Genomic DNA, 26340 nt, shown 5'->3' on the forward strand with positions numbered 1-26340 from the left:
ACCTTGGCAGTCAGGCTTCCGGGGTCTGCGTGCTCACCACGTTAGGATCTGGGCAGACAGCTTTATTGCCATCAATTAAAATTCCATGCTCAGACTTTGTAATGTGAAGATGAGGCCAAGAGGTGGCTTTTCCCTGGCTAGATTGGGATTTAATGAGTAGGCAGACATCATAAAATAGCTAAGTGTGGGTTGTGGGCATGGCTGTCAGAGCTGCAGAGGGATTTCTTGTACTGTGTCTCTGTCTGTATTGTCCTGCCCCCGAGGCGGTTTCATTGAAATGTTCCAGTGGAGACAGGAGGGAACCTATAGCTGTTCTGCTGCTTCTGCTCTGCCAGCCGTGCTGGGCTCCCAGCACGCACTCTGGGGTGAGGACTCAGCTTCCCTGGGCAATGGGTTGGAAGGAAGGGTGAGGGCTGTGTTTCTGAAGGGGAAGAGGGGCTAGGGGGCCATCAGGACCCTCTGGCTCATCAGGTCCTGGTCTGGAAGTCATCAGATGTTCAGCCAGGGCTGACGCAAGGGCAGGTACCTATAAGGCAGGTGACACAGGGGAGGATGCCCTGGAGAAGAGTCTGGGAAACTCCAGCAATGGGCTCTGCATGTGCCACACAGGCACACACATGGGCACACCTAGGACATGTCATGCTGAGGAGCGTTCAGTGAGGTTTAAAATAAACAGGAACCCAAGTGCATTCTTGGCTACTAATCTGTGGCTCCCCCACCCCCCAGGAAGAATATATGTGGTGGTGGGAGGGACATAAACTTAAAGCCTCCAACATAGCGGCGTCCAGTGTGACCCAGCGTGGATGTGCTTCTGCCCCAGGCCAGTATCCTGGATGCCTGTGGGGTCTGCATGCAGGTCTGGCTGGGGGCCACCCAGAAGCAGCCAGAGGAAGTGCGGGGCACGAGGATGCCTGTACCTGCCCTCCTGTGGCGGCAGGAAAGTCCAGAGGAGAGAGGGGCCTAGAGACACTGGTTTAAACCGCAGACCTGGTTTACAGGTGTCAATAGTTGTTGTCAGGACAGGTCCCCAAAGAGCTCAGCGTGCTAACCTTTCAGCTTTTAATTACTTTTGTCTTTTAAAGTGGTTTTCAGTGTAGTCACAAAGTCGTGCAACCAGCGCCACTAATCCCAGAACATTTTCGTCACTCCATAAAGAAACCTCACACCCAGGAGCAGTCACTCTGTCTCCTCCTGTCCCCTAGCCCCTTGGACCACTCAGCTGCTTTCTGACTCTTTGGATTTGCCCATTCTCAACATTTCGTATAAGTGGAATCAGACAACGTGTGGCCTTTTGTGTCTGACTTCTTTCACTTGGCATGATATTTTCAAAGTTCGTCTTGCTTTCACACGTGTCAGCACCTTGTTCTTTCTAGGGCTGCGTAATAATGCGTCTCCTGGAGATTCTCATCAGTTCGTGCTGATGTTCAGCAGCTGGTGGACATTTGGGCTGCTCTCATCTGACAGTTGTGGCCAGTCCTGCTGTGCATATTCCTGTCCAAGTCACGTGTAGACGAATGTCTTCGTTGATCTTGGAGCAGAATTGCTGGATTGTGTGGTAACTGTTGAATCTTTTGAGGAACTGCCTGATGGTTGTTCAAGTGGCCGAACCATGTTTCATTCCCACCCGCCAAGTACGTGGGTTCCAGTTTCTTCACCTTTGTGCCAACAGCCACTATGGTCTCTTTATCGTTATAGCCCTCCTTGTGGTTGTGAAGTGGTTCTGGTTTATCTTTTAGATTTTGCAGTACTAATGAAGGTTACAGCCACCACTTACCTTGGAAGGAAAATCAAGTTGATGATCTGTGAACTCATTTGTAAAGTGCCAGTACGTTCTTTAAAGGTCATATTTTAAGAAGGCAAAGCTGACCCTTTATTCTGAGTGCTTTGCTCAAAGCTGTGGATACCTTCTGGTGGTAAAGGAGATGTTGAGGACAGGATGGATGTCCAGATGCCCGAATCTGCTTCTAGTTCCATGGCACAATTCTTCCCCACGGTGCAGTGAGTTTGAGCTCCACGTGGTTTTGTGAGCGCGTGTGTTGACATGTCTTCTCCCGGAAGCAGCAGGAGGGATGTCGCCTCCCCAGATCCTCTCTGTCCCCCATTTCTAAGTAATGTAATGGTTAATACAGAAATGTGCAACCAACTTTGCAAGGACAGTCTGTCCTAGGGCAGGCCTTGGCTTGCATTGAGAAATGTTTTAAACTGTGTGGTTTTGTTCTGTTTTTCCTGGAGGCTGACGGAGGGAACGATGACTCTCACCAGGCCCGGGAGGTCCGTGTGGGGGCTGCTGGCCATGCTTACTTGCTGTGCAGATCAGCACCTCACTGCATCCCCCCGGCTGGCAGCACTGAAGTCAGGGTGGGTTGGTCTACTCAGAGCAAGCCAAGACATCATAGCATCTCTGGATTGAGGAGTGTTTTAAACTGTGTTTCCCTTCTCAGCTCTGTCGGCCGGAAGGTTCTCTTCTATGTGGACTCCAAGTCTGCTGCCTGGGAACACCCACCCGTGGCCTAGGCTCCATCCTGTGGCCACTCGGCACACATGCGTCCCAGTCTCACGTGGTGGCACTTTAATGAAAACAATTAACTTAAAAACAGCCATCGCCCCACTCCCTGACCTAGTGTCCAGCCAGGCGGCCCCCCCATGCCCCCAGCGACCCCAGGCCTGCAATCGTGTGGGGCCGGCAGTTTCCATGGCCGCCCCTCCTGATCCTAACTTGAACCTCCTGGGCCTTCATTCCAAACCACTCCTGGCAAAAAGCTCAGAGGGTTGAAAGCGTGTGTGGTGCTTAGATTAGCAATGAAAGTCTTTATACTTTGTTTCTAGCAGCACTTTTGTTGTGAGACACATTGTACACAAGAGCCTGTTCGTGTGTGCACAGACCAACAGCGGGACAGGCCGACAACGGCCGGGGTGTCTCCATGCAGCCATAGCCGTGGAACCAGAGGCCCGGCCATCCTTCCTTCGTTTCCTTTGGGTGCAGCCACTCAAGGATGCGGATGTGGACGTGTCTCTAGAGGGTCTGGCTGGTCGACTGGACGTTCTATACTCAGAATCGCCGAGTCCTGCGGCGATTTCTCCGTGACCTGCTCCTATTCAGCAAGGACTCCCCGTGTCCTCACGTCAGGCATCCAGCATTTCCACTGGAGAGAGTCTGTGATTGACGTGTCACACATCATCCTCCTTACAGCCCATGGGCTTTTGATGCCTGTGCAAAGTGTGTTCCTGCTTGTGACGCCTGGGCGGAGCTCTTGGGCCTGCACGTGGGGCCGTGGGCATCACTTTCTCTCCCACTGGCTGTGCAGACGGATGCTGATTTTTACACCCTTGCCAACACTTGCTATTGTCAGACTTTTCAGTGTTTGCCAGCCCGGGGGTTTGAAATGGCACCTTGTGTGCCTTAATTTGCAAATCTCTGATGACTGGCGACTGGTGCTGCTGAGAACCCTTCATGCGCTTGCGGACCCTCCGTGTTTGTCTTTTATTCAGTGCCTATTGGAATTACCTGTCTTTTCCCTGAAGACGGGTAGGCAGTATTCATCTAGTGTTTACTGCTACTGTTCTCAGCAGTTTGGGGTACATTAACTGTTTTAATCCTTCCCAGTGAAGTAGCTTCTATCACAGTGATGCTTGCCTCATAGATGAGGAAGCCAAGGGGCAGGTGGAATGTCTCGCCCGACCCCAGCAGGTGAGAGCAGGGCAGGGATGACTCCTGGTACTCTGACCACTGACACATTTATATATGCTGGGGGCTAATACTTGCTTCTGAAATGTGTTGTAAATACCTTTTCCCAGCTTGCAGACTCTCTTTTTCTTTTCTTTTTAGTGTCCTGTGATGAAGAGAAATTTTCTTACTTTAGTGTTGTTGAACACATTTGATGGTCAGTGTTTTGTGTCTTATTTAAAAAAATCTTTTCCTACCATAGATGCTTAGATTAGCTTCTAAAAGTTTCATAGTTTTGCTTTTCACATTTAAGACTGTAATTCAGCTGGAAATAATTTTGTATATGGTATGACATACAGCAGTGGTCCCCAACCTTTTCAGCACCAGGGACTGTTTTCATGGAAGACAATTTTTCCAAGGATGGAGGGTGGGGATGGTTTCAGGATGATTCAAGAACATTACATTTATTGTGCACTTCATTTCTATTATTATTACATCAGCTCCACCTCAGATCATCAGGCATTAGATCCCGGAGGTTGGGGACCCCTGACGTAGAGGACCTTTTTTTCAACTTGTGGATAATTCGATTTTGCCAGTACACTTTATTAAATGCCTGGCCTTTCCCACGCTCCTGATCCCGTCTGCCTGTGTGGTGCTGTTTCTGGACTGGCTCTGTCCCCTCCATCTTGTATTCCTGAGTCCATTATATTTTAATAATTGCAATAACTTCTTTAAAACCTTGATGTCCTATAGGACAAGGAACTTTGCTCTTCCATATGAATTTTGAATCAATTTGTCAAAATCCTGCTGAGATTTCCATTGGAAATGCATTTGAACCGTGAATCAATTTGAGAGAAAATTACAGCTTTTCTGAATCCTCCTACTCAAAAACATAGTATTTCTTTCCATTTATTTAGGTGATCTCTAATGTCTTTCAATAAAGTTTCATAATATTCTCCATAAAGGGAATGCACATTTTTTGTTAAATTTATTCCTAGTACCATTTACAACAGCAACAAAAATATAAAGTATTTTTAAAACTTCTGTACTCTGCTTGCTGACTGTGTATAGAAAAACGATTGACTTTTGTATGCTGGTGGTTGTATCCAATAACCTTTCCAAAGTCTTACTAATTCCAGTAATTTCTGGCTGGTATTTTTGGGTTTTTACATAGACAATCACGTCATCTACAAATGAGCGTAGTTTTGTTTCTTTCTTTCCATCACTTCTCGTCTGTCTGACGGCATCTCCAGTGCCGTGCTGAATAGGAGGGTTAGAAAAGCATCCTGGCCTGGTTCCTGAGCTTAAAGACAATGTGCTAAAGATTCCCCATGCAGCATGATGTTTGTTGTTGGGGCTTTGCTGATATTCTTTGTCAGGTTAAGGAAATTCTCTTCTGTCTCAGTTTACTAAGAAGTTATTTTAAAATTATAAGTCAGATTTGAATTGTATCAAGTGATTTTTCTTTAACTTTTGAGATATGGTTTTTCTCTTTCAGTCTTCTGATAAATGAGAAATTGTCCTATGTTAAACCAACCTTATATTCCTGGAGTCCCCAAGTTAGACTCAACATTGTGATTTACAGACCTCAGTGGAATCAGCCGATGAGTCCTGAGTTGGGGTGCTTGGCCCTCAGGGCAGCTGGCACATTTCTCATCTTTGCTTCCACAAGGGCAGCTCTCAGTGGACTTCCCAATGAGCATCACAGCCTACCTGCTGCCAACCTCAGGATGGCTCCATGGAAACCTTGTGGTGAAAACTGCCGCCGTGGTGGCTTGCCTCCCAGGCTGCCTCTGTTGGCCACTGGCCTTAACCCACCCTTTCCTGAAATCTGAGTAAGGTATTTCTTCTGTAATTATGGATACTTTCAAATACGGTGCACAGTCTCGGATGGTCTGATACAATGGCCTCTGTGTGCCCAGCGTTCAATTATCAGCAGTCGCCAATCTTATTTCATATCTCCCTGCGCAGTTTTTTTTGGAATTTTTTAAAGGAAATTCCCAAATCCTTTTATTTCACCCATAAATACTTAAGTGTGTATTCCCAACGGATGAAGTCTTTTAAAAAAAAAGTAACCGTACTTCCATGATCACATCTTTCAAAATGAACAACAACTCCCTGATACCAGTCTACATGCAATTTCCCTGACAGTGTCTGAAACAGTCTTTTCATGGTTGTTTTGTCTGAAATAAGGTCCACACATGGCCCAGGTTATGTCTCTCCCATTTCCTGTCACCTCTAATGGACCTCACTGCCTCTTCACGCCACTGCTTTGTGGAAGAGACCTGGTCGTCTGCCCTGGAGGTTCCCACATTCTTGACTTTGCTGGCTGCATCCTGAGTTGTTGTTTGTCATGTGCCATCACCCCTTGTATTTCTTGTAAATTGTTTGATTAGAACAGTTTGCTTGTTTACCTATGTGTTTGTGTTTGTTTTTTCCAAGAACGCTTTGACATGGTGCTGTGAGCCTCCAGTCCCAGTGATGCATTTCAGAGATGGAGTGCTCTTTCATCTGCACTGTAGTTGTTTCAGTGAGGAGGGTTGTCCAGGGTGCCTCAGCTGTGGTACTAACAGAAATGAGGTCCAGACATGGGGTCTGGGGATGGGACTCTTCTTCACATTAGGCTCCCGGCTACCCACCATCCTGTGACCAGGCTGCATGGCTCCCCACTCTTCCTCAAGTCTCTGTGCATGTGAACCAGAGGGCCTCACATCACTTTGGGGCAGGGATCTGACAGCACCTCCCATGGGCACAAAATGTCCTGGGAAGACACCTCTTTGCGCCAGGCTTCTCTCCCTCCCAAGGCTGCTCCTCTCTCCCCTCGTTCTCTGCTCTCGGTGGTGTCTCTGCACATCTGTTTGCTACTTCACCCCCACCCAGTGCTCACCAGTGTCCCCAGTTTCTAGGCCAAGTCGCTGGCAAAGCCCCACCAAACTTAGTGGATCCATCTGGGAGATTTCTGAGGAAAGAGGAACTCTTGGGGAAAAGGCTTTTGTGCTGAGGCCAGGTCCCCGTGAGGCCGAAACAGTTGGGTTGATCAGCACCTGGGCTCTCCACTAAGATGTTTCTGGTGGATGAAGATCAATGGGAGCTTTGCCTTGAGAGAAAAAAACAAATGGCCCCAGAGATCAAGGTGAGAACCTGTGCCCGCCCCTCCCCCGCTGCTCCGTCTTCCTCTGCCTCCTCCCGAGATGGTGGCTGATCCGCATGAGTCTGGGGGGCACAGCTCCTGCCAGCTGCAGCTTCAGGGAAGCTTGGCAGAGACGCTCACAGCCTCCAGGGCTGCATGAGGGCAGCGCTCAGCCTGATTCACAGCCAAGACGTGAGAAAGCAGAGGGGAAAACAAACTCAGGAGCCTCCACCTTTACCTCCTGCTCTCCCATCTTCAGGCGGTTTTGTGGTGTCTGGAGCTCAGCAAACAGAAGAAGAGGGTTACGTGAAAGTGAATGGCGTCCAGGAGTCTCTCTGGGCAACCTTCAGCTTTGGGTCTGATGGATTTTTGGATCACCAGTCACTGAACCAGGCATTGAGAAGGGGACTCCTTAAGGCTCCTGGCCCTTAAGAAGTGTTTAAATTCATCCAGATGAAGCAATGGTTAAAAGATTTTCAAAGCACACACGTGATGAGCTGCATGTGGCCTGTACCAACTATCTGCCTCCCCCAACTCCAGGCTATAGAGGTTCCCTGATGGAAAGTGATGGAGAGTGTCCTCTGCCCAGCTTCTGTCACATTGGAATGTGTGTGGTCAGCCTGCCCAGCTTGGGGTTGGGAAGAATGCTGCCTTTCCTTGGTTTGGGTTTGATTTCAAATGTTATTGCAAAACTGAAGAGAAACGGCAAACTCCTTCTTCTGCTATGTCTCTCTCCATCTCTTTCCTTACATTTTTTGTTCTTTATCTCATCTTGGTATATCTCAGAAGTATCAAGATTTTCATCCTGTAGATTTTTCACATCATGTAAGCTCTGTGTGTTATCATAGAAATAAGTGCTCCATCTTCCTCACCGACTTTGTGAGAGGGTGCCTGTGCCCTCCCAGCAATTGTTATATGCTCAGTCCTTCACTGGGCACCTGCACAGAGGAGTAGCCAGGAAGTGGGTGGGTGATGGATAGAACAAGGTAGATACTTCAGATCTGCACACAGATGCACAACAAATGCCATCGCCCCAACCCGTCAAGAGCTGAGGGGGGGTGTTGACTTAAAAAAATGCACAACGTGAGAGTCGCGAGTTAAGTTTTATTTGGGGCAAAATTAGGACTGCAGCCCAGGAGACAGCATCCCAGATAGTTCTGAGAAACTGTTCCAAAGAGGCAGGGGGGAAGCTCAGTGTATATGTGGTTTGGTGAAAGGGAAGAACATGCAATCAAGAACATACTGTTTACAAAAGGTTACTGCTAGTCACAAGGAGCAGTTGTCACCAGGAAGGATTTTAGTGTTTTTCTAGATATGAGGAGATACAAGAATTGGGCCCATAAAGTTGGCTCCTGAAAATATCTAACTGTCTAACGACCTATTCTGCCAGTTTTTCACAGAGCAGAGTGCCTCGTTTCAGCTCTCCACCATGAACACCTTTCAGGGGGGCGTTGGCCGTCAGCAGCTGCAGCAGCACATGACGTAATCTTTGTAGAGGTAAATGGCAAATGCCAATGGCGAGTGCCAATTGTAGTTGACAGGGGTGTGTGTGCGCGTGCATGTGTGCGTGTGCGTGTGTGTGTGTGATCCCTTCCATGCATAGGCTCTGTGTTAAGGGCTGGGAACGCTCTGGAGGGGACTTTGAGCCCCTTATCACTGACCACTAGCACCTTGGGCAGTATTTACGATGGGAGTCTCGATAAATGTGCCTAGTACAGGCGATGTCAAGGGTCAGCTCATGGTCCAAGCCCACGTGAAAAGCCAGGGATTTGGAATCTTCATAGTGTCTGTGGTTGACTTTGGACCAAAATCTACAAAGGACTCCTCAGCTTTTCTCCTGAGCATAGGAAGGTGCTCTTTCCAAGATGTCAGAAGATAAAGTGAAAGGCCACACTGTCCGCCTGGAGCTCCGCTGCCCTGAGCATCAGGAATCATGACACTGAGATCGCCCAATACTGAGCACAGACCCTCCTTCCCCCCGGTGGTCTAGGCCGAGTAAGCGCCAGGAATTGGCCATCATGCAGCCCCGAATTTGTCATCAGTCACAGCCACCCAGCTGCTCCTGCCTCCTCCTCCCCTTTTCTCTCTGCCTTTTTGCTTCATGAAGAAACTGACTTGAGGGTCTTCCCTGATGGTCCAGTGGGTAAGACTCCATGCTTCCCAATGCAGGGGGCCTGGGTTCGATCACTGGTTAGGGAACTAGATCCTGCATGCTGCAACTAAGACGTCCACATGCCACAACTAAGAGTCCCCATGCCTCAACAAAGATCCTGTGTGTGGCAACTAAGACCTGGCACAGCCAAAATAAATAAATAAATAAATATTTTAAAGAATTTCATAGTTAAAAAAAGAGAAACCAACCTGAGTGTGAAAAAAGGACTTCATAAACGTGGGGCCTTACCAGGCCTGTTGCCTGTCCTCCTGCCTGGAGTGTGTCTGTCCCCAGGAGCTGCAGCCTTCACGCCCCTCCAAGATCTCTCTCACCGACTTAAACTACAAAGCCCCAGCCTGCTGACTCTCCCATCTTCTCGCCGTGCACTTGGTCCGCGGGGCTCACTGTCTTCAATGTGCTTCACGTACTAATGGCTTATTTTGTACACCTCTCTCTCTTTCTGAAGTGTGTGTTCCCGCAGCGCAGAGACGTTTTCTGTCTATTTTGTTTGTGACAAATTAGTTGTTCCTGGGACTGTGTCTGGCACATGTTAGGTGTCCAGTGTACACTCAGCAGATGAATGAATACGGATAACAGTTCTTAAGAGTCTTTTGTTAAGACTCCAGGAGGGGCTGCGGCTCCTTGGCCCTCGTGGTAACCTGGGCCTGGTGGCCTTGGCCTGCGCAGGATTGGGGCTGAGCCCGTCTACACTGAGCTGCGGGTGCCCGCAAGCCAGTGGCAGGTCAAGAAGGTGACTTTCCCTCCAGCTGTGGCGAGAAGACAGCATGATGTCTGCCCATCCTCCGAGTGGTTTGGTCTGGCCCGTGTATTGGCTGAGGCTGACAGTAAACAGCAACAGCAGAGGCTCTTTACCCAGAGAGCTGAGTCCCACCCACTGCAACCTCCGTGGCCTCTCTGCTCAGCCTGCAGTGTCCCCCGTGCTCTGTGGGCCCTGTCTTACAGGAGCTCATGCCCTAGAGCTCTGAGTCTGGTCTTGCAGCAGCTGTCATCAAGGCTGAGACCTCCAGCCAGGGCTGCCTCCTCTTTGCCTGCAGCTCAGCTCTGACAAAGGGCAGCTCCTCTAGCACGGCATGAAGTTCCTTAACTCCGCCTCTGACCCCTGCGTTCCCAAGACTGTGTGGGAGTGAGACAGAGCCTTCCCGCCCCACCCCCAACCCCCACACACAAGGCCCCAGGCTCCCCTCTGTTCAGCCCCTCCTGGATGGAGGCTTTGTGCCTTCGGTCTCTGTGTTTCGAGCTGGGATGCATTTCTTAGCTCTCCCTGCAGTGCTGAACAGGCTGGGCCGCCTACGGTGGGCAGGACCTGGAGGTGGGGGGGCGTCAGCCTCTCTGCTGAGCAGGGCTTACAGACTCCGGGGTCAGCAGGCAGCAGCTCAGTGCCTGTGTGGGTGGCCAGGAATACCACGCTCTTGAATTTACATGGTATGTTAATCGTGTCCTCACAAATGTAATGAAGCATTTCTTGCCACGCGTAATAAATGATCAGAAACCGCTGGGTTCCTTTGAGCTGTTCTGATGGGGAACTGAATGGTGAAGCCAGGCCTTGGCATGGCAGCCAGCAGAAGGCACGTGCAGCCTTTGCTCACCCATTCCATCCACATGGGATGGGCTGCACGGCAGCCTGGGCCCGTGGGAGGTGAGTGTAGCCTGGCCGGCTGGAGTGGCCGCCTCCCCTGGGTCTGAAGTAGGCACTGGCCCTGGGCAGACACCTCAGGGTCTACTCACGTTCACTGTAAAGTCACACAAGAGCATGAAGGTGAGAAGGAACTTCCTGTGGGCATGACAGCCCAGAGCCGGGCTGGCTCTCCAGCACACATAATACACTTGGAGCAAAGCTGCACCAGGAGGTCCCCCCTTTCCGTCTTACAACTGATGCTGCCATATAATATCAAAAGACAAACTGTCCTCATCAGATTTATTGCCTAAGGTCTTTGTTGCCACAGAGCTGGCCTGTGTATACATTACGTGTCGAATGAGGTGGACGAGTTTAGACGACGCGTCACATCCCACTTTCTGACACTAACAGGGAACCATGCACTGGACCTGCTGCTTCCAGGCACCCGTGTGAGTGACAGAGGGATGTCCCCTCATTCAGGCTCACGAGATCCCTGGGAGAAGGGCACTTTCTGACGCCCATTTTGCACATGGGGAGACGGGGGCATGGGTGTCAGGGATGTGGCAGAGCCGAGTCCCTAAATGTGCTGATGCACAGCCTCCCTCAAACTCCTCCAGGGCCTGGGATCTGCTCTAATGCGGGTCTCCCTTCTGGTGCTCAAAGCTGGATTCCTAGGGAAACTTACTTTTTTTTTAACCTGGATATTTACAAATACCTTATTTTTCCCTTACCTTCTTGTATTAGTCTTTTTTTTTTTTTTTCTTGTAGCATTGCAACTTGATGTTTTAAAAAGTATTTAAGGTAATGTGGTGGTTAGTATGGGCTGAAATAAGGGCCTAAAAGGAACCAGCTGCCTCTAGTTCCTTTCCTGAAAAAGGACAGATGCTGACGGGAAGCGTTTGCTTTCCTTCCCGATACCCAGGCCTTCCGAGATGGTTGGAGATCCTAGTACAAGGCCTCTTTTACCCCATAAAGCAGGCTCTGGTGAGTGTACTTCCCATAGGAGCCCGGGTGGAATGTGTTGGATATATGACTGGCTGAGCATCCCTGGATTGAGGCCAGAACAGTCCAGGGCCTAATAGTCAATGATCCACTTTTCCTTTTCCTTTCACACTAAACAGAATTATCAGAGCTCTGTTGGGGGCCCTCCTCTCTCCAGTTTGGGTGGTGGTTAAGAGCTGAGACCTGCCCCCTCTTACCAGCCCCATGACATCCAGGAGCTGACTTGCCTCTTAATTTTTCTCACTTATAAATTGGTAGTAATGAATGATTTCTACTTCATAGGGTTCCTGTGAGCAGTAATCCACTTACCTGGCATGCTTGGCTCCAGGTAGCAGCTAGATAAGCAGTTGCGTTGTTCTCAGGAACACCATGAGTGGCAGGTGTACACTGAGGTCGGGAGGCAGACCGCCTGCCGCTCCCACAACCTCTGGGACCCGGGCTGGGGGTGGGGGTTACTGAACTTCACTGTGCCTCAGCTTCCTGTTTGCAAAGCAGCAATAACATAAGGCCAGCCTTAGAGGGTGGCTGGGAGGATCTGGTGGGTCCTAAGGGGTACCACCCAGGTGCTCAGGAGAAAGCGGCTGGTCCTTACAACTAAGGGGTGACAGTGACTGTGAGTTAGGATAAAGGGTGTCCTTTGGAAGCAAAGGAACCCTGAGCCAGTGTACACTGGGACACAGGAGGGGACAGAGGGTGTCACACAGCGGTTAGACTTTTCTGATTTCACTTCTCACCAGTGTGATATGCAGCCAGCGTGTGCAGGTGCCAGGCTGGGGCATCCTCACTGCACCCATCTGACCTGTATTTCAGGTGGAGAGGTGGGTTCCTTATTGGCTATTTTCTATACTTAGAAGCGTCTGCCTTTTCTAGGACCACATCCAGGCTCCTGGAACACTAGTTTGCCTCAGCAAACAGTCTCTGAGAATCTTTTTTTTATAGAGGCTTCTTCTCCACTGAGACGAAAAGCTCCTTACATATCACCGGTTTTATCCTCCTGACATTCCTGGGAAGTGTGGGAGGATGGATTTGATGACCTCTGGTGTGTGAGCCAGGGCTGAGTGCAGAGCCTGCTCCCACACGTGGTTGGCGGGGCTGCTCCTCAGTGTAACAGGTGCCCTGCTGCCCTGGGATGAAGGGAGACTCGGGCTCTGACCTTGGCCACTGCTCACCTTGACCTTTTACCTCACCTTTTCATATTTATCAGAACTTTGATTTTCGTTGTGAACTGGATGTTACAGAGCACACCCCTCCCCGCTGAGGTGTGGGTCAGAAAGTAAAGCCCAGCCCCTGGCCCAGGGTCTGCTGCAGGGACCTGTGGGGCCACCTAGGAGGGGAGCAGAGGACAACGGGGCAGGGCAGCCCCTGGGGACCTGTGACAGTGTCTGGGGACCCAGGGCTCCTGGGTCGGTACCTGGCTGTCCCTAGGGCTCCCACATGGGAACATGAGATGGACACAAGGCCGGGTTGGAGGTTATCCCGGGTCGGGGGTCATCCCGTGTGGGGCGCGGGGGTCCACCCGGGACAGTTCGGAGCCCAGGTTGGTGAAGCTGGAGCGAACCCAGCCCGCCCCACTGTGTCTGTCTCCCATCCCCGTGGGCGGCCTGCCCTCCGCTGCTCCTGGATCTGCGTGTCCCCTCCGCCCTCCGGGTGGCGCGCACACCGGACCAGGCGCCTCTTGCGTGGAGCCGACGCGCCATCCCCTCCGTCAGGAGCAGGAGGAGTGCAGGCGTGAGCCCGTCTTCAGGCCACGCGAGGACAGCTCTGCGCTCCATGTGGAGGCTCCGAGGGGCCCTCGTGGGGAGGAGCTGAGCCCAGACTGCGGGGCGAGAACCTGAGCACCCCCACCCCCTCCCGCAGTCCGCGGCACGAGGGCTCCTGAGCGGCTTCTCCCGCGGCGCCCACACGGACAGAAAACGGGTAGGTTGCTGCAGACACAGACTGGAAAGCGGCCGCAGCCGCCAAGCCAGACCGGAAACGAGGAGATCTGCTGCCGACGCAGACGGGAAACGCAGCCATTGCCGCCGCCGCGAACCAGAAACGCGGAGATGACCGCCCAGACAGACCGGAAACGGGGAGATGGCTGTGGACACCGAACCTTGTGAAGCCGTGTCGGGCAAAATGCAGCAGGTGTTCTCTGGCCCGTGGGAACTTTGAAAAGCCAGTACCCAGGGACGCAGCCGTGTTGTTGGGATCTGCCGGCACTTGGACGCCCGCGGGCCTCAGTGGACCTGTCGCTCAGGCCAAGTCCTAAAGGCGCGGTCCCAGTGGTGACCCTCTTCCTGTCACGGAGTGAAGGAGACCGTTTCCCCGCCAGCAGTGTCCCCGGGGACCCTCGTCAGTGTGAGCCCGAGCCCGGCCGCGTGTGAACTGTCCCGTGTGAGCGCGCCCGCTGTCCGGCACAGTTCTCTTCACTCCCGACATTTCCACGAATGTGGGCTGCAAATATCTCCCCAGATGGAAACGGAGCCACTTCTGTCAGAAGCGGCTTTTCCTAAGGACGATCCCCAGTCGCTCTCCCCCTTCACTGGGACCGTGTCTCTGATGGACTAGGTTTGACCCCTGTGTCTTTCCAGCCTGATTTACGCGGTGGCTTAGAGATTGGCTTTGCGTTCTTAGAAGGGTGAATTGAGTTTTTAAGCATAAATTCTGTGAAGAGGAGAGTGCCCTTGGAAAAGGTTTTTTTCTTACAACAGGATTGTTTTATTATCAGGTTGTATCAGCTCATTCGAGCAGAGCTTGCAGGAGCCACATGCCTGACCTGGCGCAGCACTGGCGCTGTACGCCCCGTTCATCCCAGGAAGCCGCGGGAATGACTTCATCAGGCCCAAAGTCACTGCGTCTTCCTCAAATCCCCTGTCTCCTGACAGTTCACCACCTTCCAGCGAAATCCCAGGAACATCAGTGAATCTGCTGCCAAGAGAGTGGAGCGGAAACTTGAGAAGAGTCTTTGATCAAGTCCGGGAACAGGAAAAAAGGGTAAAAAAGAAAAAGAAAGCTATGCTTACTCTTTAATCCTCCCTAATCTCGCTGAAATGTGAAACTCAACTAAAGGCAGCTTCTACCCTCATGGTCACATCACACCACAGCACTTGGTGTCCTCACCACACCTGTGTGGGGACACGCTGTGCATTGGTTGCATGTTTCTGTGACCTTCTGGGTAAGGGGTGTTTTATCCCCCACATCACAGAGCCTGGTGCGGGACCTGGTCTGTCATGGTGTTCTATAAATTCCTGGACATAAAAGTGTCCAAACATGGGGAAGGGAAAAAAAAAACCCCATCAGAATGAAAGCATGAAACAGCTAGGATCCAAAGGTGGCTTTTATTAAGAAGAAGGGAAGAAGGAACTTGAAATTTAACCAACAATAAAAGTGAAACCCAGGAACCTACCAGCTGGCGTGTGATACAGTGACAACTTCATTACAGATGAAATTTGTAAACTAGGAGACAGGGATGTTCTGGCTAAATACATTATTAACATGTGTCCTTTCAGGTAATTCTGAATATGAGAGTGTCTGTGTTAGAAGGAAAGTGTGTGTGACAACCTCCACAGCGATATAAACGCTTTGGCTTGAAAACTGCTTATGAGCAAAGGAATCGTTAGTCACACCTCAGATTCCTCAAATTAGTCAGGTTACATGCTAACCTGCTGATGCGAAGATCCGAAAACACGGCGGCTCAATCAGGATAAAATTTCCTTTTTTCACATGACATCCAGGCTCTGCTCCACGACGTCATCTGAGGACCCGGGGTCCTTCCCTTCTTTGCTTGGAGTGTAATCTTTGTGGAAAAAGCTGCCCTCCTGCCCCCACCTTGCTGTTCAAGCCACAGGAGCGGGGGGGACAGGAAGTGGAATTTCCTTCTAAATGTCATTACAGGGGACTTCCCTGGTGGTCCAGTGGTTGGGACTTCACCTTCCAGTGGGGGGGGGGGGGGGGGTTGCAGGTTCAATCCCTCATTGGAGGGGGAGCTGGGATCCTGCATGACTCGTGGTCAGAAAACCAAACGTAAAAAAAAAAAAGCAGAAACAATGTTATAACAAATTTGATAAAGACTTAAAAAAAAATGTCATTACGAAACGCAGCACAGTCCAGAATAGGCACAAGTCCCTCTTGCTTGCCTCCATTGACTGGAATTTTGCCATGTGGCCAAGGCTCCCTGTGAGTGAGGCTGGGAGGTGAAGTTCTTAGCTGGTGGGCTTAGAATATTCTCTCCGACAGGAGGAGCAAATGGACTCATGGGACGATTGGCTATCTCTGCTGCCTTCTCAGACCCTGGAACCCTTGGTTGGTTTGGGGCTGGGCACTCTCCCCTTGGGGCCCACTCACTGTGCAGGGAACTCACCGGGGTGTGTCTCCCCCAGAGGCAGGCCCTGTGTCTCCAGCTCTAAGCCTTTGCTCAGCCTGGCTCCTCTTTGAGTGATCCCTGGGGTTTCCGGTCATCTGGGCCCAGCCAGTGTTAACAACAGGATTTAGAGCTGCGTGGACCCTGGACCTCTCATCCTGGGAAAAATCCTTCTTGCCTGAGGCCCTTAGCTAGGCCCTAGTCCGGGGATTGGCTTGGCAGCCCACAGGGTCGTCCATTCGGTAGGTGTTTTGAGTGTGTGATCTGTACCAGGCCAAGGTCAAGGATGTAACATAAAACAAAAGCAGGCGGTATCTGTCCTGGGGGCGGATGGTCCCGGGGCCTCGACTATTAACACGTGCTGCTGGGGAACAGCATGGGAGAACCTAATGAGTCCTTGGAGTCTAAAGGCTGAGTGAGTTTTTTGTCCACACTCTTCACCCTACCTTGCTGGGGGATTGGGCAGTGAGACCTGGTCCCAGGCAGCCCCCTCGGGAGCCTCGTGGGTAGCCTGGTGCAAGCAGTGCATCTGTAAAGCCCGCCTACATGTCAGTCCCAGTGAAAGACAGATCTGGGGCTGCTGTGCACGCATGCTGTGATCCCTTGGGTCCTGCACGCCTGAGTCGTGAGCTGTGAGATTGACGTCACCTGTCTTAATTATCATGAACACCCCGCAGGGTGGCTGTGTTAATTACCCTGTAGGCATCCCAGTTGCATTTTCCTTTATTTCTCTTTTATTGTATTTTCTTTCCTGAATGTCTCAAGCCTACAAAGGGGGGCTCAGCGGCAGTGTTCGACTTGGCGGTTCCTCCGCGGGGAGTGCGCAGTGACAGCTTAGAGGGACTGGCCACAGTCACCCCACAGGCGTCCTCAGGTTGGGCCAGGGGCTGGTCTTGGGTCCTTTGGCTGCTGCCGTGACATCTGCAGAGTGTTTCCTGTCATGGCGTCTGCCTGCCCTAAGCCCTTGTCATGGACTAGTTAGTTCACTTCATCCAGGGCTTTGAAGACGAGAGGCTGGAGGTGCCGAGGCACCAGCCCTGAGCGCTGCCAGGCAGAGAGGTCCAGGTTCGCGCCACAGCTGTCCCTCTAGCAGGATTGACTTTTATTCTTCACCCCCAGGAGTGCACCCCGAATCTGAAAGAGGCTTCCGTCCTCTCAGCTTTACTCTAGAAGATGCTGGTCTTGGCTCTCTGGGGCGGGGATTAGTGAGGCAAGTGTCTCCCCATCCCCATCCTGCTCCCCCTTTTCCCCCCCTCGCCTCCTCCTGTCCACTGATGGGAGCTGACAGGTGCGTGGCTGCCTCAGCAGTTGTGACCAGAGCCAGTGAGGTTGCCTGCTGCTCCCAGCCCTGCACTCTGACCTCAGGGTCGGGGTGGCTGCCTGAGGCTGTGGCATGGGGCCTGTGCCATCTGCTCGGTCCACTCCTGCCCCTGCTTGGGAAGTGACAGGCCCTTTCCTCCCCTCGCTCACAGGCTGGGGTAGGCCTTTCCCCAGATGTAGAAGACATGCAGGTTCCAGTGGTTGCCGGGACAGGTCTCTTGTTTGTCACTTTCCCACCCCCGTTTCCTCAGGCCTTAATCTCAGGAATGACCTGAGCGCTGAGAATTAACAGGTGTACGTCGGGCACCAGCCATGTGCCAGGAATGCTCCTCAGCCTGGGATAGCTGGGCAAGCCCTGCGGTCTGTTCTGGGGCTCCTGGTTTAGTAGGGGTACCATGGGGGGGGAGGGGGAGCTAGGGGCTCCCGGGAGGTGGGAGAGCTCGGTGCCCAGGGCCGTGGCAGGAGAGGTGAGGGCCAGGTGGTGGGGGTGGAAGCAGGGCACAGGGTCCCTGGCAAGGACTTGACGGTGGAGGCGGCAGGACTCAAGGCTGAGGGAAAGGTGGGCACAGGGATAGCAGAGGTGCTCCCTCAGCGGTGGGGGTAAGGCGTGCAGGGCCAGAATGTGGCACATCCGGGCAGAGGTGAGGAGCCAGCAGTTAGATTGACCTGAGTCACCTAGTGGGAGGGAAGTTGGAAGTGCAGAGTTTTGAGGGTCACGGCGGGCCTAGAGGCTGGTAGAGGCGGGGGAGTGGGTGTGGTGGGGCTGGCCCAGGAGGTCGGGCCTCGTTCTCAGACAGGCTTGGGGAGCTGTGCCTGCTCTGCAGAATCAGTGGAGGACGAAGCCCCCTTGAATGTTCAGAGTTAGGGCCTCACGAGGGCTGGAGCCAGGGCAGCACCTCAGTCCCTCTTCTCTGACCCTCCGTGTATGTGAGAGTGGCCTCTGTGTCGAGCTGGTGGGGGTGGTGCGCAGGCTCGAGTGGAAATTCAGTGTCCTCCCCCCTGGGACAGTGGCAGGGGGTGCATTGTAGGGCACAGGTGGCGCAGGGCCCGCAGGTGTGGAGGGTGGATCTGGTCCTTCTGCTCTCGTTCCCATGGTGGGGAGAACTCCCCGCTGGCCTCCATCCGTGGCTGTGAGAGTGTGGCTCTCGAGCACGGCCCTTGTGGTCGGAAGGGTGAGGGGGGTGTATGCGCTCTCCGAGCCCACTCTCCAAGGCCAGCAGGAGGTCCCCCAACACCTCTCACCTTCTGGGCGTCCCAGCTTCTCTAGTATCACTGGTGAAACTTGCCCAGTGCAAAAACAAAGGCTTCTAGTTGTGATGGACTGAAAATTCATGTAGGATGAGGAAGTTCCTCTCTTTTGGTAAATTTAATCTCAGGGGCAGGGTGGGGTCCAGACAGACACTTAGCCAGGAGCTCCACGTGGGCCCATCCTGAAGGTCCACCTCCCAGTGTGACAACCAGACCCATCTCCAGACGTTGGCAGATGTCCAGGGGCCAGAGTGTCCTGATGCAGAGCTGTGGCAGGGCTCGCTGCCCTCTGGCCGTGGAGTCCATGGGTGCTTCCCATTCTCTCCTGGCCACCGCCCTCCCTGAGCTCACCCATCATGCCCCCAGCACAGAGCTGGCCGTGGCTTTTCCCCCTTGAGTTCTTCCAGGAAAACCCTCTGGCGCTGCCATGGGGAGCTGTCAGGTGTGGACATGGGGATGTGGTGGACAAGACATGAGGCTCTGTCTGGTCTTCCTGGCAGGGAGCTGGCCTTTGGCGGGGCTGCTCAGCTGAGCAGGAATTGGCTGCTGCAGAGAAGGGGGAGAGAAACCTGGGTGCCCTGGCCTTCACAGACCAGGCCCGAGGATGGGGGTGGGGGTGTCCCAGGCACTGGGGAGGGGCAGCTCTATGGACCACTTGTTGCTGAAGAGCAGGGAGCCCAGGGGTCTGCTCGAGGCCAGATGGCAGATTAGACAGGTGGTAGCTTAGCTGATCTTTGACAGGAGGGCAGGAGCATCCCATGACCTGAAGAGGATTCTGTCTCAGGCCCTTAAAATTGTACTTGTGGATGAGACTGCTGTGGCCTCAGGAAGCTGGGAGCCATGGCAGGCAGGGGTCAGGGGTCCATGATGGCTAGAACCCCTCATTAGAGCTCCCAGCCCTGGGGGTCGCTTGTGGACCTCGAGCCATGCCCTTGGCTGTGAGGCAGCGACACGGGGGTGCAGCACTGTCCTGCATGTCTGTCTCCTCAGCTCAAAAAGCCCCTGGATGCATGTTCCTAGTCGCTGTGGAGGTTCAGGGAAGGGACATTTTGTGGCGTGGTAGTTGTTGGAAATCTAGCAGATGGAAATAGCACCCAGGGGACAACAGGTCAGCACACAGTAGTAACACTTTCTGGAGCCAGAGCCCGGGCGGGGGGATTCTACCTCCTTCCAGTGAGAGGGTCTCATCTCTGTGCGCTTCAGATGAAGGTCTCCCAACTCCTGCCTCAGCATCCTTCCAGCGTGGAGCCAGGCAGCCTGTGTGAAGGCCTGGGGTGTGTCACGGGACTCTCTGCAGACCTCCCATGCAGCAGGGCCTGGCCCCGTGTTGCTGGAATGGGGGAGTGCTCTCTTGAGGTATTCCCTCTCCTAGGCTTTCAGACTTGGGGGCCCCGCATGCCAGGCTCTAAGTGGGCCCGGTGGGCAGCCGCTGAGTAACCGCTATGTTCTGCTTCCAGAGCTTTCCCCAGCCGCCCTCCAGCAAAGCCCTGCACAGCTACGAGGGGAAGGAGCCCGGGGACCTCAGGTTCAGCGAAGGGGACGTCATCGTCCTGCGGCACCGGGTAGATGAGCGCTGGTACCACGGCCTTCTGCCCACCAGCTACGTCCAAGGTGTGCGGCCGCTGCCCCAGGCTCCGCCCCAGGGCAAAGCACTCTATGATTTCGAGATGAAGGACAGAGACCAGGACAAGGACTGTCTGACCTTCCGCAAGGTAAGGTGGGTTTGAACGCGGCCGTCCCCCCACCACAGCTCCAGCCTGGAGCCTGGGCCGAGCTCGAGGCTGGGTGTGAGTCCTGGCCCCTCCCTGAGGCCTTCCCAGCAGGGAGAGCAGTGGTTTCTTCTTCCTGAGGGTCTGTCAGGGGGAAGGAGAGGATACCCAGCCCAACAAGCGCCTGCTGGCAACTGGAGCAGGACCCTCGTTACCCGAGTCATGGTGTGTCCAGGGCTCATAGGCCCTGGGAGGGGGCTTTGCTGGGGAGACTGTGGCAGAGACCCCTGTCAGAATCTGGGGGTGGGAGCTGGGCCCAGAGACCAGCCTGTCATGGCCCCTCTTGGAGAGCACAAGTGGTGGATGTGTGTGCTTGGGCCTCTTGACCCGGTTAGTGACATTTCCTCTGCGCTTGTCCTGGGGCGCTGGTGAGATGGGGATGGGCCTGGTTTCTGGCCTCCTGGCCTCGGGGGTGAAGAGTGGAGAGGACAGAGGTGGCCTCGGGCCTTGTGAATGTCCCTCCTTCCTGGCTTCCTCACCTCCTCCCGCTGCAGGGCTGGGAGGGTCAGGGCGCTTGGAACTCTGGAACCCCTGCTTCTCCCTGGCAGTGGTAACGAGTCACATCATCGATTCATTAATTACCTTCACAACTGCCTGCTGGGGTCCCGGGGGAGGGGTGGGAGCCCATCTTCCTGATGTTGAAGCTGTTGCAGGAAGGGGGACCCCTTCCAGAGCCCGAGAGTGGGCTGTTGTCTAACACTCAGAAATGAATTGTCCGAGGAGACACACATGCTGACAGAGCAGGAGACTTTATTGGGAAGGGGCGCCCGGGTGGAGAGCAGGAGGGGAAGGGGACCCAGGAGGACTGCTCTGCCATGTGGCTCGCAGTCTCAGGTTTTATGGTCATGGGGTTAGTTTCCAGGTTGTCTTTGGCCAGTGATCTTTCTTGGCCTGTATTTGGTCTGACTCAGGGCCCTTCCTGGTGGCACACGCATCTCTCAGCCAAAATGGATTCCAGCGTGAGGACTGGCAGAGCTTATTACGGGCTGGCATCTCCTCCCTCTTCTTGACCCCTCCCAAATTCTTCCGGCTGGCGGCAGCTTGTTAATTCCGAGTTCCCTGTCGGGATCTCCTGGTGTAAGATAACTCATGCAAGTGGTCATTATCATGCCTGGCCAGGGTGGGCAGTTTGGGTCAGTGCTTCCCTAGCAGAGCCACAGCTCTAAGAGGCTACGTTTCTTGTTCGGGCGGGCACAGCCCTCGCCCTGCTCCTTCAGTCTCTCCCCATATGCAGTCATAAACACAGAGCTGGATTCCGGCTCAGGTCTCTGACCTCAGAGTGCACTTCCAGATCATCGTGATTCTCTCCTCTGCTCGGAGCAGAGCTTGGCTGTGGTGCCGAGCTCTCTGCAGGGCTGAGTACTCTGTGCTCTATTTTGAGCAAAATTGGCCTGTTCTGTGCAGGCTGTTCTGGCTGCCATTTATGTCTTGTTCCATTGTTCAGCCTGACGGTGAGCGATCTGTTTTCATTCAAGGATTCAACTCTTTCCTCCTTCCTTCCATCAAGGTGTTCCGATGCTAATTCCAGTTGTCATCTGGCCCTGAAGCTTCCCTGGACGCAGCGTCAGGCCTCCCCCTCCCTCCCTCCCTCTCCTTCTGAGCTGGAACGCAGGCTGCAGAGCATGAGGTCAGGCGGACAGAGCCCCTCGTGCTCATTCCTCTGCCCAGCCCTCCCTGAGAGAGACCCCTGGGCCCTGGTGCTCTGTGCTGTCACTCAGGATCAAGAGCCGGGACCCTGCTGCCCCTTGGGGTCTGATCGAGCCCTTGTAAGGAGACAGACATGTTTGGGCCTGACAGGGACAGGGACAGACACAGGGCCCTCCTCACAGGCTTCATGGCAGGAGGCTTACCGAGCGGACAGCTGAAGAGCCAGAGCTGCCGCTGTCTCCTGGTGAAGGCCTCCCTTTCCTCCACCACCATCACCCACTCCGTGTGTGAGCCCCTGCCTGGAAGTCTCAACTCCGGGGTGAAGACTAGAGCCCACTGGGCAAGGGGACAGAGGGGCACCTGTCTGCTTATCAACAAAATGTGCCAGGCCAGGCCCCTCTGGGAGCTGTGCTGTATCTGGGGAGCCTGATGTCTGGTGGGAGAGGCAGAAACAGCAAGTCCGGGGGACAGTTCCTGAGAGTAATGGGCTGTGCAGGTCGCCCAGGAGGCCTGCAGGGTATCTGGTCAAGGTGGTGGTCAGTGTTTGGTATTTCAAAAGAAACATTACAGCCGCCCTCATGGGAAGAGTGAGAACTCGGGACGGCTCTCTGACACTTGTCCTGTGATGGGTGCTGCTGCTGCTTCTCATCCCGGGGGGTCCTGGTGCCCTGGGCCGTGTGGGCCATGCTGTCGAGGAGGGCGGTCCTCAGGGCTCCCCGGGAAGTGACTTTTGAGCCGAGATTGGGGAGTGGAGCTGTGAGAGCTGGTGGGCCACGCATGTCTCTGGCTGCTCTTCCTGGGCTTTCTTTCTCTCAGTATGTGGATTAATGTAGAGAGTTGAAGGCCCCTGGGCATGATTCCCGGTGAAGACCGTGCTGTGACTCCCCTGCTGTGTTCCCCACGGTGTTCACACAAGTGTTTCACCAGCACCTGCCACCCCCCCCCCCCCCACACACACACCTTAGGTTAGGGCACAGCCCCTCTCCTGAGCACCTGCTCTTTCCCACCTCTCTCCTCCGGACGCCGCCAGCCTCCACATCCCTGCCTCCCCACATGGCAGCCTTAGGTTTTCCCTCTGCCTGCCTGGAATGCTGGTTCTAACAGCTTCTGTTTCATCACCTGAAGTGACCACAGGGTTCAGACCAGCTTGGTTTTGCCTCCAGGGATATGCTACCTTCTAGACTCAGCAGGGAGAGACGGGGTGACTGAAATCCACAGATGGTGCTAACTCACCTTTAAAAAACATCACTGTGATGGGATTGATGAGGCTTAAAAAAGCATGAAGCGTGCGCATCAAAGCAAAATTTTTATCTTTGGTGTCAGCTTTTGAACAGTCCTGTTAAAATTGGATTAATTAAAATCATTCTAAGACCAAAGTCTTTGTTTCATTGAAGAAGAGAATGAATAATTACTTCTTGTAAAGCAGCTATAAAAAGCACAATTTGTAAGTTCTTAGCAGTCCCGCTCCAAAAAGCTGGGCATGTGCGGATAAAAAGACAAAAGGAAGCAGTGCAGCATTCCCGCTCTGCCAGCCGGTTCTTCCGAGCTGTCACCTGAGGCCTCCACGTGCAGTGCCCACCATGTGACAGGGAGGGGCTGGCATGGGCGGGAGCCGCTGGGCGCAGGGGCTTTGTAATCGGGATCCCCTGTGTGATCTCAGCCCTGTGGCCTTAGGAGCACACATGCGTCTCATCTCAGAGCCATCTGCACCCACCCTGCAGTGAGGACTAGAGACCTGCCATCACTATGCCAGCCACGCGGAGAGGCCGCAGGACCCGTGAACATGGTGACAGCTCCCTGCTGGTCCTCATCTCACACCCTTCCTCCCGCCCAGCCCCGCGGCACCAGAGGGATGCTTTGAGTTGGCAAAGCCCTTTCAAAACACCACCAGCTGCCCTGACTTGGGCAGACTTCCCTCCTGCTGGTGTCACCACGGGACCCTCCCACGTGGTCCTCTTCCACTGCTGAGTGTTTGATCGTCTTTCCCCAACGTGGGGATTCTCTCCTTTGTGAATTAACCCAGTGTTAATACCAAACTGTATTCTTCTGATTAGGGGACAGACATAGGTGGATAGAAAGCAAATGCATTTGGAGTTTGGGCTCTCGAGTGAGACAAGGATTCAAATTGGGACACTTTTACTCTTATATGGTGACTTTGGGACATTTACTTCACCTCTGAGTCTCTTTTTTGACTATAAAATGGAGTTGATAGTATTCAATGAACAAAGGCTTTTGGGGAACCAACCTCAAAACAGGCACTCAACCAGTACCTGCTTCTGCCCTCAGTGGCTTCCTGTTTCTGTCAGGTGCACGTCACTTTTTGCGTTGGCTCAGGACGCTCAAGGAGGGTGGGCTTCCTGCACAGACCCCCGTTTTGACTGGAGTTGAGACTCCGAGGACGGGTCACCTGTACCCCTGTGGTCCAGGTGGCTGCATCTCCAAGGGGGTTCCACATGCTGTGCCCACTGCATGTCCTCTCTCCTGAGGGGCAGTTGGAACGCTCTCAGGGCTGGAAGACTTGGGCACCTAGTGACCAAAGTGGATGAGCCTGAGGGCAGCAGGCAGCGCGGCATTCTGCTCAAGCTGGGCAGCTCCCGGACCTGCCTTCTAGCTGGGCAGCAGCCTGCAGGCTCCTCCGAAGAGGCAGCTTTCCTAAGGGGACGGTCCGGAGGCTCGGAGGAGGGTGGGCTCTGAAGACCATCCCTGCCCAGCCCCTTCTCTTGCGTCAGGCGGAGTTGGAGGAGCTGTCCCACCCCCCGCAGTGTCTGCAGCTGAGCTGCAGTGCGCGAGCCAGCAAAGAGGGGACAGTTGCAGCTGGTCCCTTCAGAGCCTCCTCTGGGACCCCGGAGTCATCAGGGGGAATTTTGTGCTGTGTCTGCAGCAGAAGGTGCAGGGAGTTTCTGAGCTCTTCCTTTTGGGTTTTCCCTTCTCTCTGGGACCAGAGTAACTGGCGCTCTGTCTGCAGCTGACAGTGAGGGACTGTCAGGGCCCGGGAGGCGAGGGGTGGCTGTGGCCGTGGCCAAGCAGAGTGGGCTTTGACGCTGAGTGGACAGGCCACTTGGCCTTGTTTCTGAAGGGCCATCCCAGGTCTCTGCTCCTCGTTGCCTCTTGGAAACTGCTTGGCTGCAGGGAAAGAAGAGGCATAGGAGCAGGGAGGCCCCCTGGGAGGGCAGGCGGCTGGCCCATGGCCAGGTTCCACGCGTGTGATCTGCCCCACATGTGTTTAGGAAACTATTAGGCCCCTAGAGCCTGCTTCACGTGTAGCTGCTATGGGAACTCTCCAGGTATTTCGGGCCGGGCCTTTGGTGTGTGAGACATACCTTTGACGTGGTGTTGAGGATGGTGCACTTGGCCAGCCACCCTGTGGCGTCTGGGGACTTCTGTGGGGACAGAGACTCCAGCCTCCAGGCAGGTCAGGGAGGGAAAGCCTCAGGCCTGGGCTTCCTAACAGACCTGTCTCTTTGCAGTTCTGCTTTTCCCCGGGAAGGAATCGTGCACAGACGTTGGGGGAGTTTGGTGAATTAATTAGAAATGCAATTAAAGCCCCTTTAGGTGGTATGTGATTCCTTTGCAAGTGCGTTGCCCACTGAGGCTGGGCAGGAAGGCAGTCCGCTCCTCACATAATCACTCTGTTCTCAGTTGCTTGGGACTATCCCGAAGCCACCCGCTTCCAAGGGGGCTCTGCTGCTGGGCCCCGGCCTTCAGTGTCCAGCAGAGCTTGGAAAGGGGAGACAGGGAGGCAGCACAGGGGAGGCTCCCAACTCGCAAGAGGCATGCTTGCTGTGGAGGCTGTAAGTGAAGTTGAGTCTTGCATCTGAAAGTGAAATTGTGGAAGCAGCTTTTGTCCAGAAAATCTTCGATGCTTCCAGATTGGCCCAGACCTTGTCTGCCCCCCGCCTCCACCCTCAGGGCATCATGGGGTCAGTAAGAGGCCCTTTGCTCCTCTGCACTGGGCAACGCTGGGGAACTGGGGCACAGGCCACCCTGCCCACTGGTGGCGGTTTACCTCCATAGCCTCACTGGTCCTCAGCCAGGCCCCTACACTCTCCACGTATCTGGCTTCTTCCCTCCTGAAACAGGAGAGCTGGATGTGAGACAAAGATGTCCAGCTGGCAGATCCTGAAATGCCAGCTCCCTGGCCTGGCCTGGAAGGGTCTGCACAGGCCTCGAGGGCACAGCTCGGAGCTCCCTGTGCGTCTGCTCAGCTGGCTTTGTGCAAGGTTGTCCCTCTTGAGCATGGTAGCTGGGCGCTGTGGGGCTTGGGCCTCTCTGTTGTACATAGTCAGGGTTTGAGGGGGGAGTGTTTGAATTTCTAAGAGGCTGCAGAGCAGGTGCCTCCCCCGTCCTTGCCCCAGGGTTGTAAAATATGACGGCAAATCTGAGACCTGACGGGGATCCAGGCGTTGCTTTCCCGGTCCTGCGTGGGTGGC

General features: G+C 53.8%; 1 protein-coding gene across 6 annotated transcripts in view; it reads left to right on the forward strand.

Moving 5' to 3' along the window:
- The window catches only part of SH3RF3 (SH3 domain containing ring finger 3), a 224441-nt gene that overhangs the window by 88368 nt on the left and 109733 nt on the right, over nt 1–26340 (forward strand). For 5 of the 6 annotated variants that reach the window (XR_009054670.1, XM_057741557.1, XM_057741559.1 and 2 more), the window contains exon 2: nt 19952–20206. The exons of the other annotated variant lie outside the window; for it this stretch is intronic. Coding sequence is in view for 4 of the 5 variants with exons in the window: in XM_057741557.1 (XP_057597540.1) it covers nt 19952–20206 (255 nt within the window). In the remaining variant the exon portion in view is untranslated. The remainder of the gene's footprint in view (nt 1–19951; nt 20207–26340) is intronic. 6 annotated transcript variants of the gene reach the window in all.

Source organism: Hippopotamus amphibius, chromosome 7 (assembly GCF_030028045.1).
Source record: "Hippopotamus amphibius kiboko isolate mHipAmp2 chromosome 7, mHipAmp2.hap2, whole genome shotgun sequence".
Taxonomy (NCBI): Eukaryota; Metazoa; Chordata; class Mammalia; order Artiodactyla; family Hippopotamidae; genus Hippopotamus; species Hippopotamus amphibius.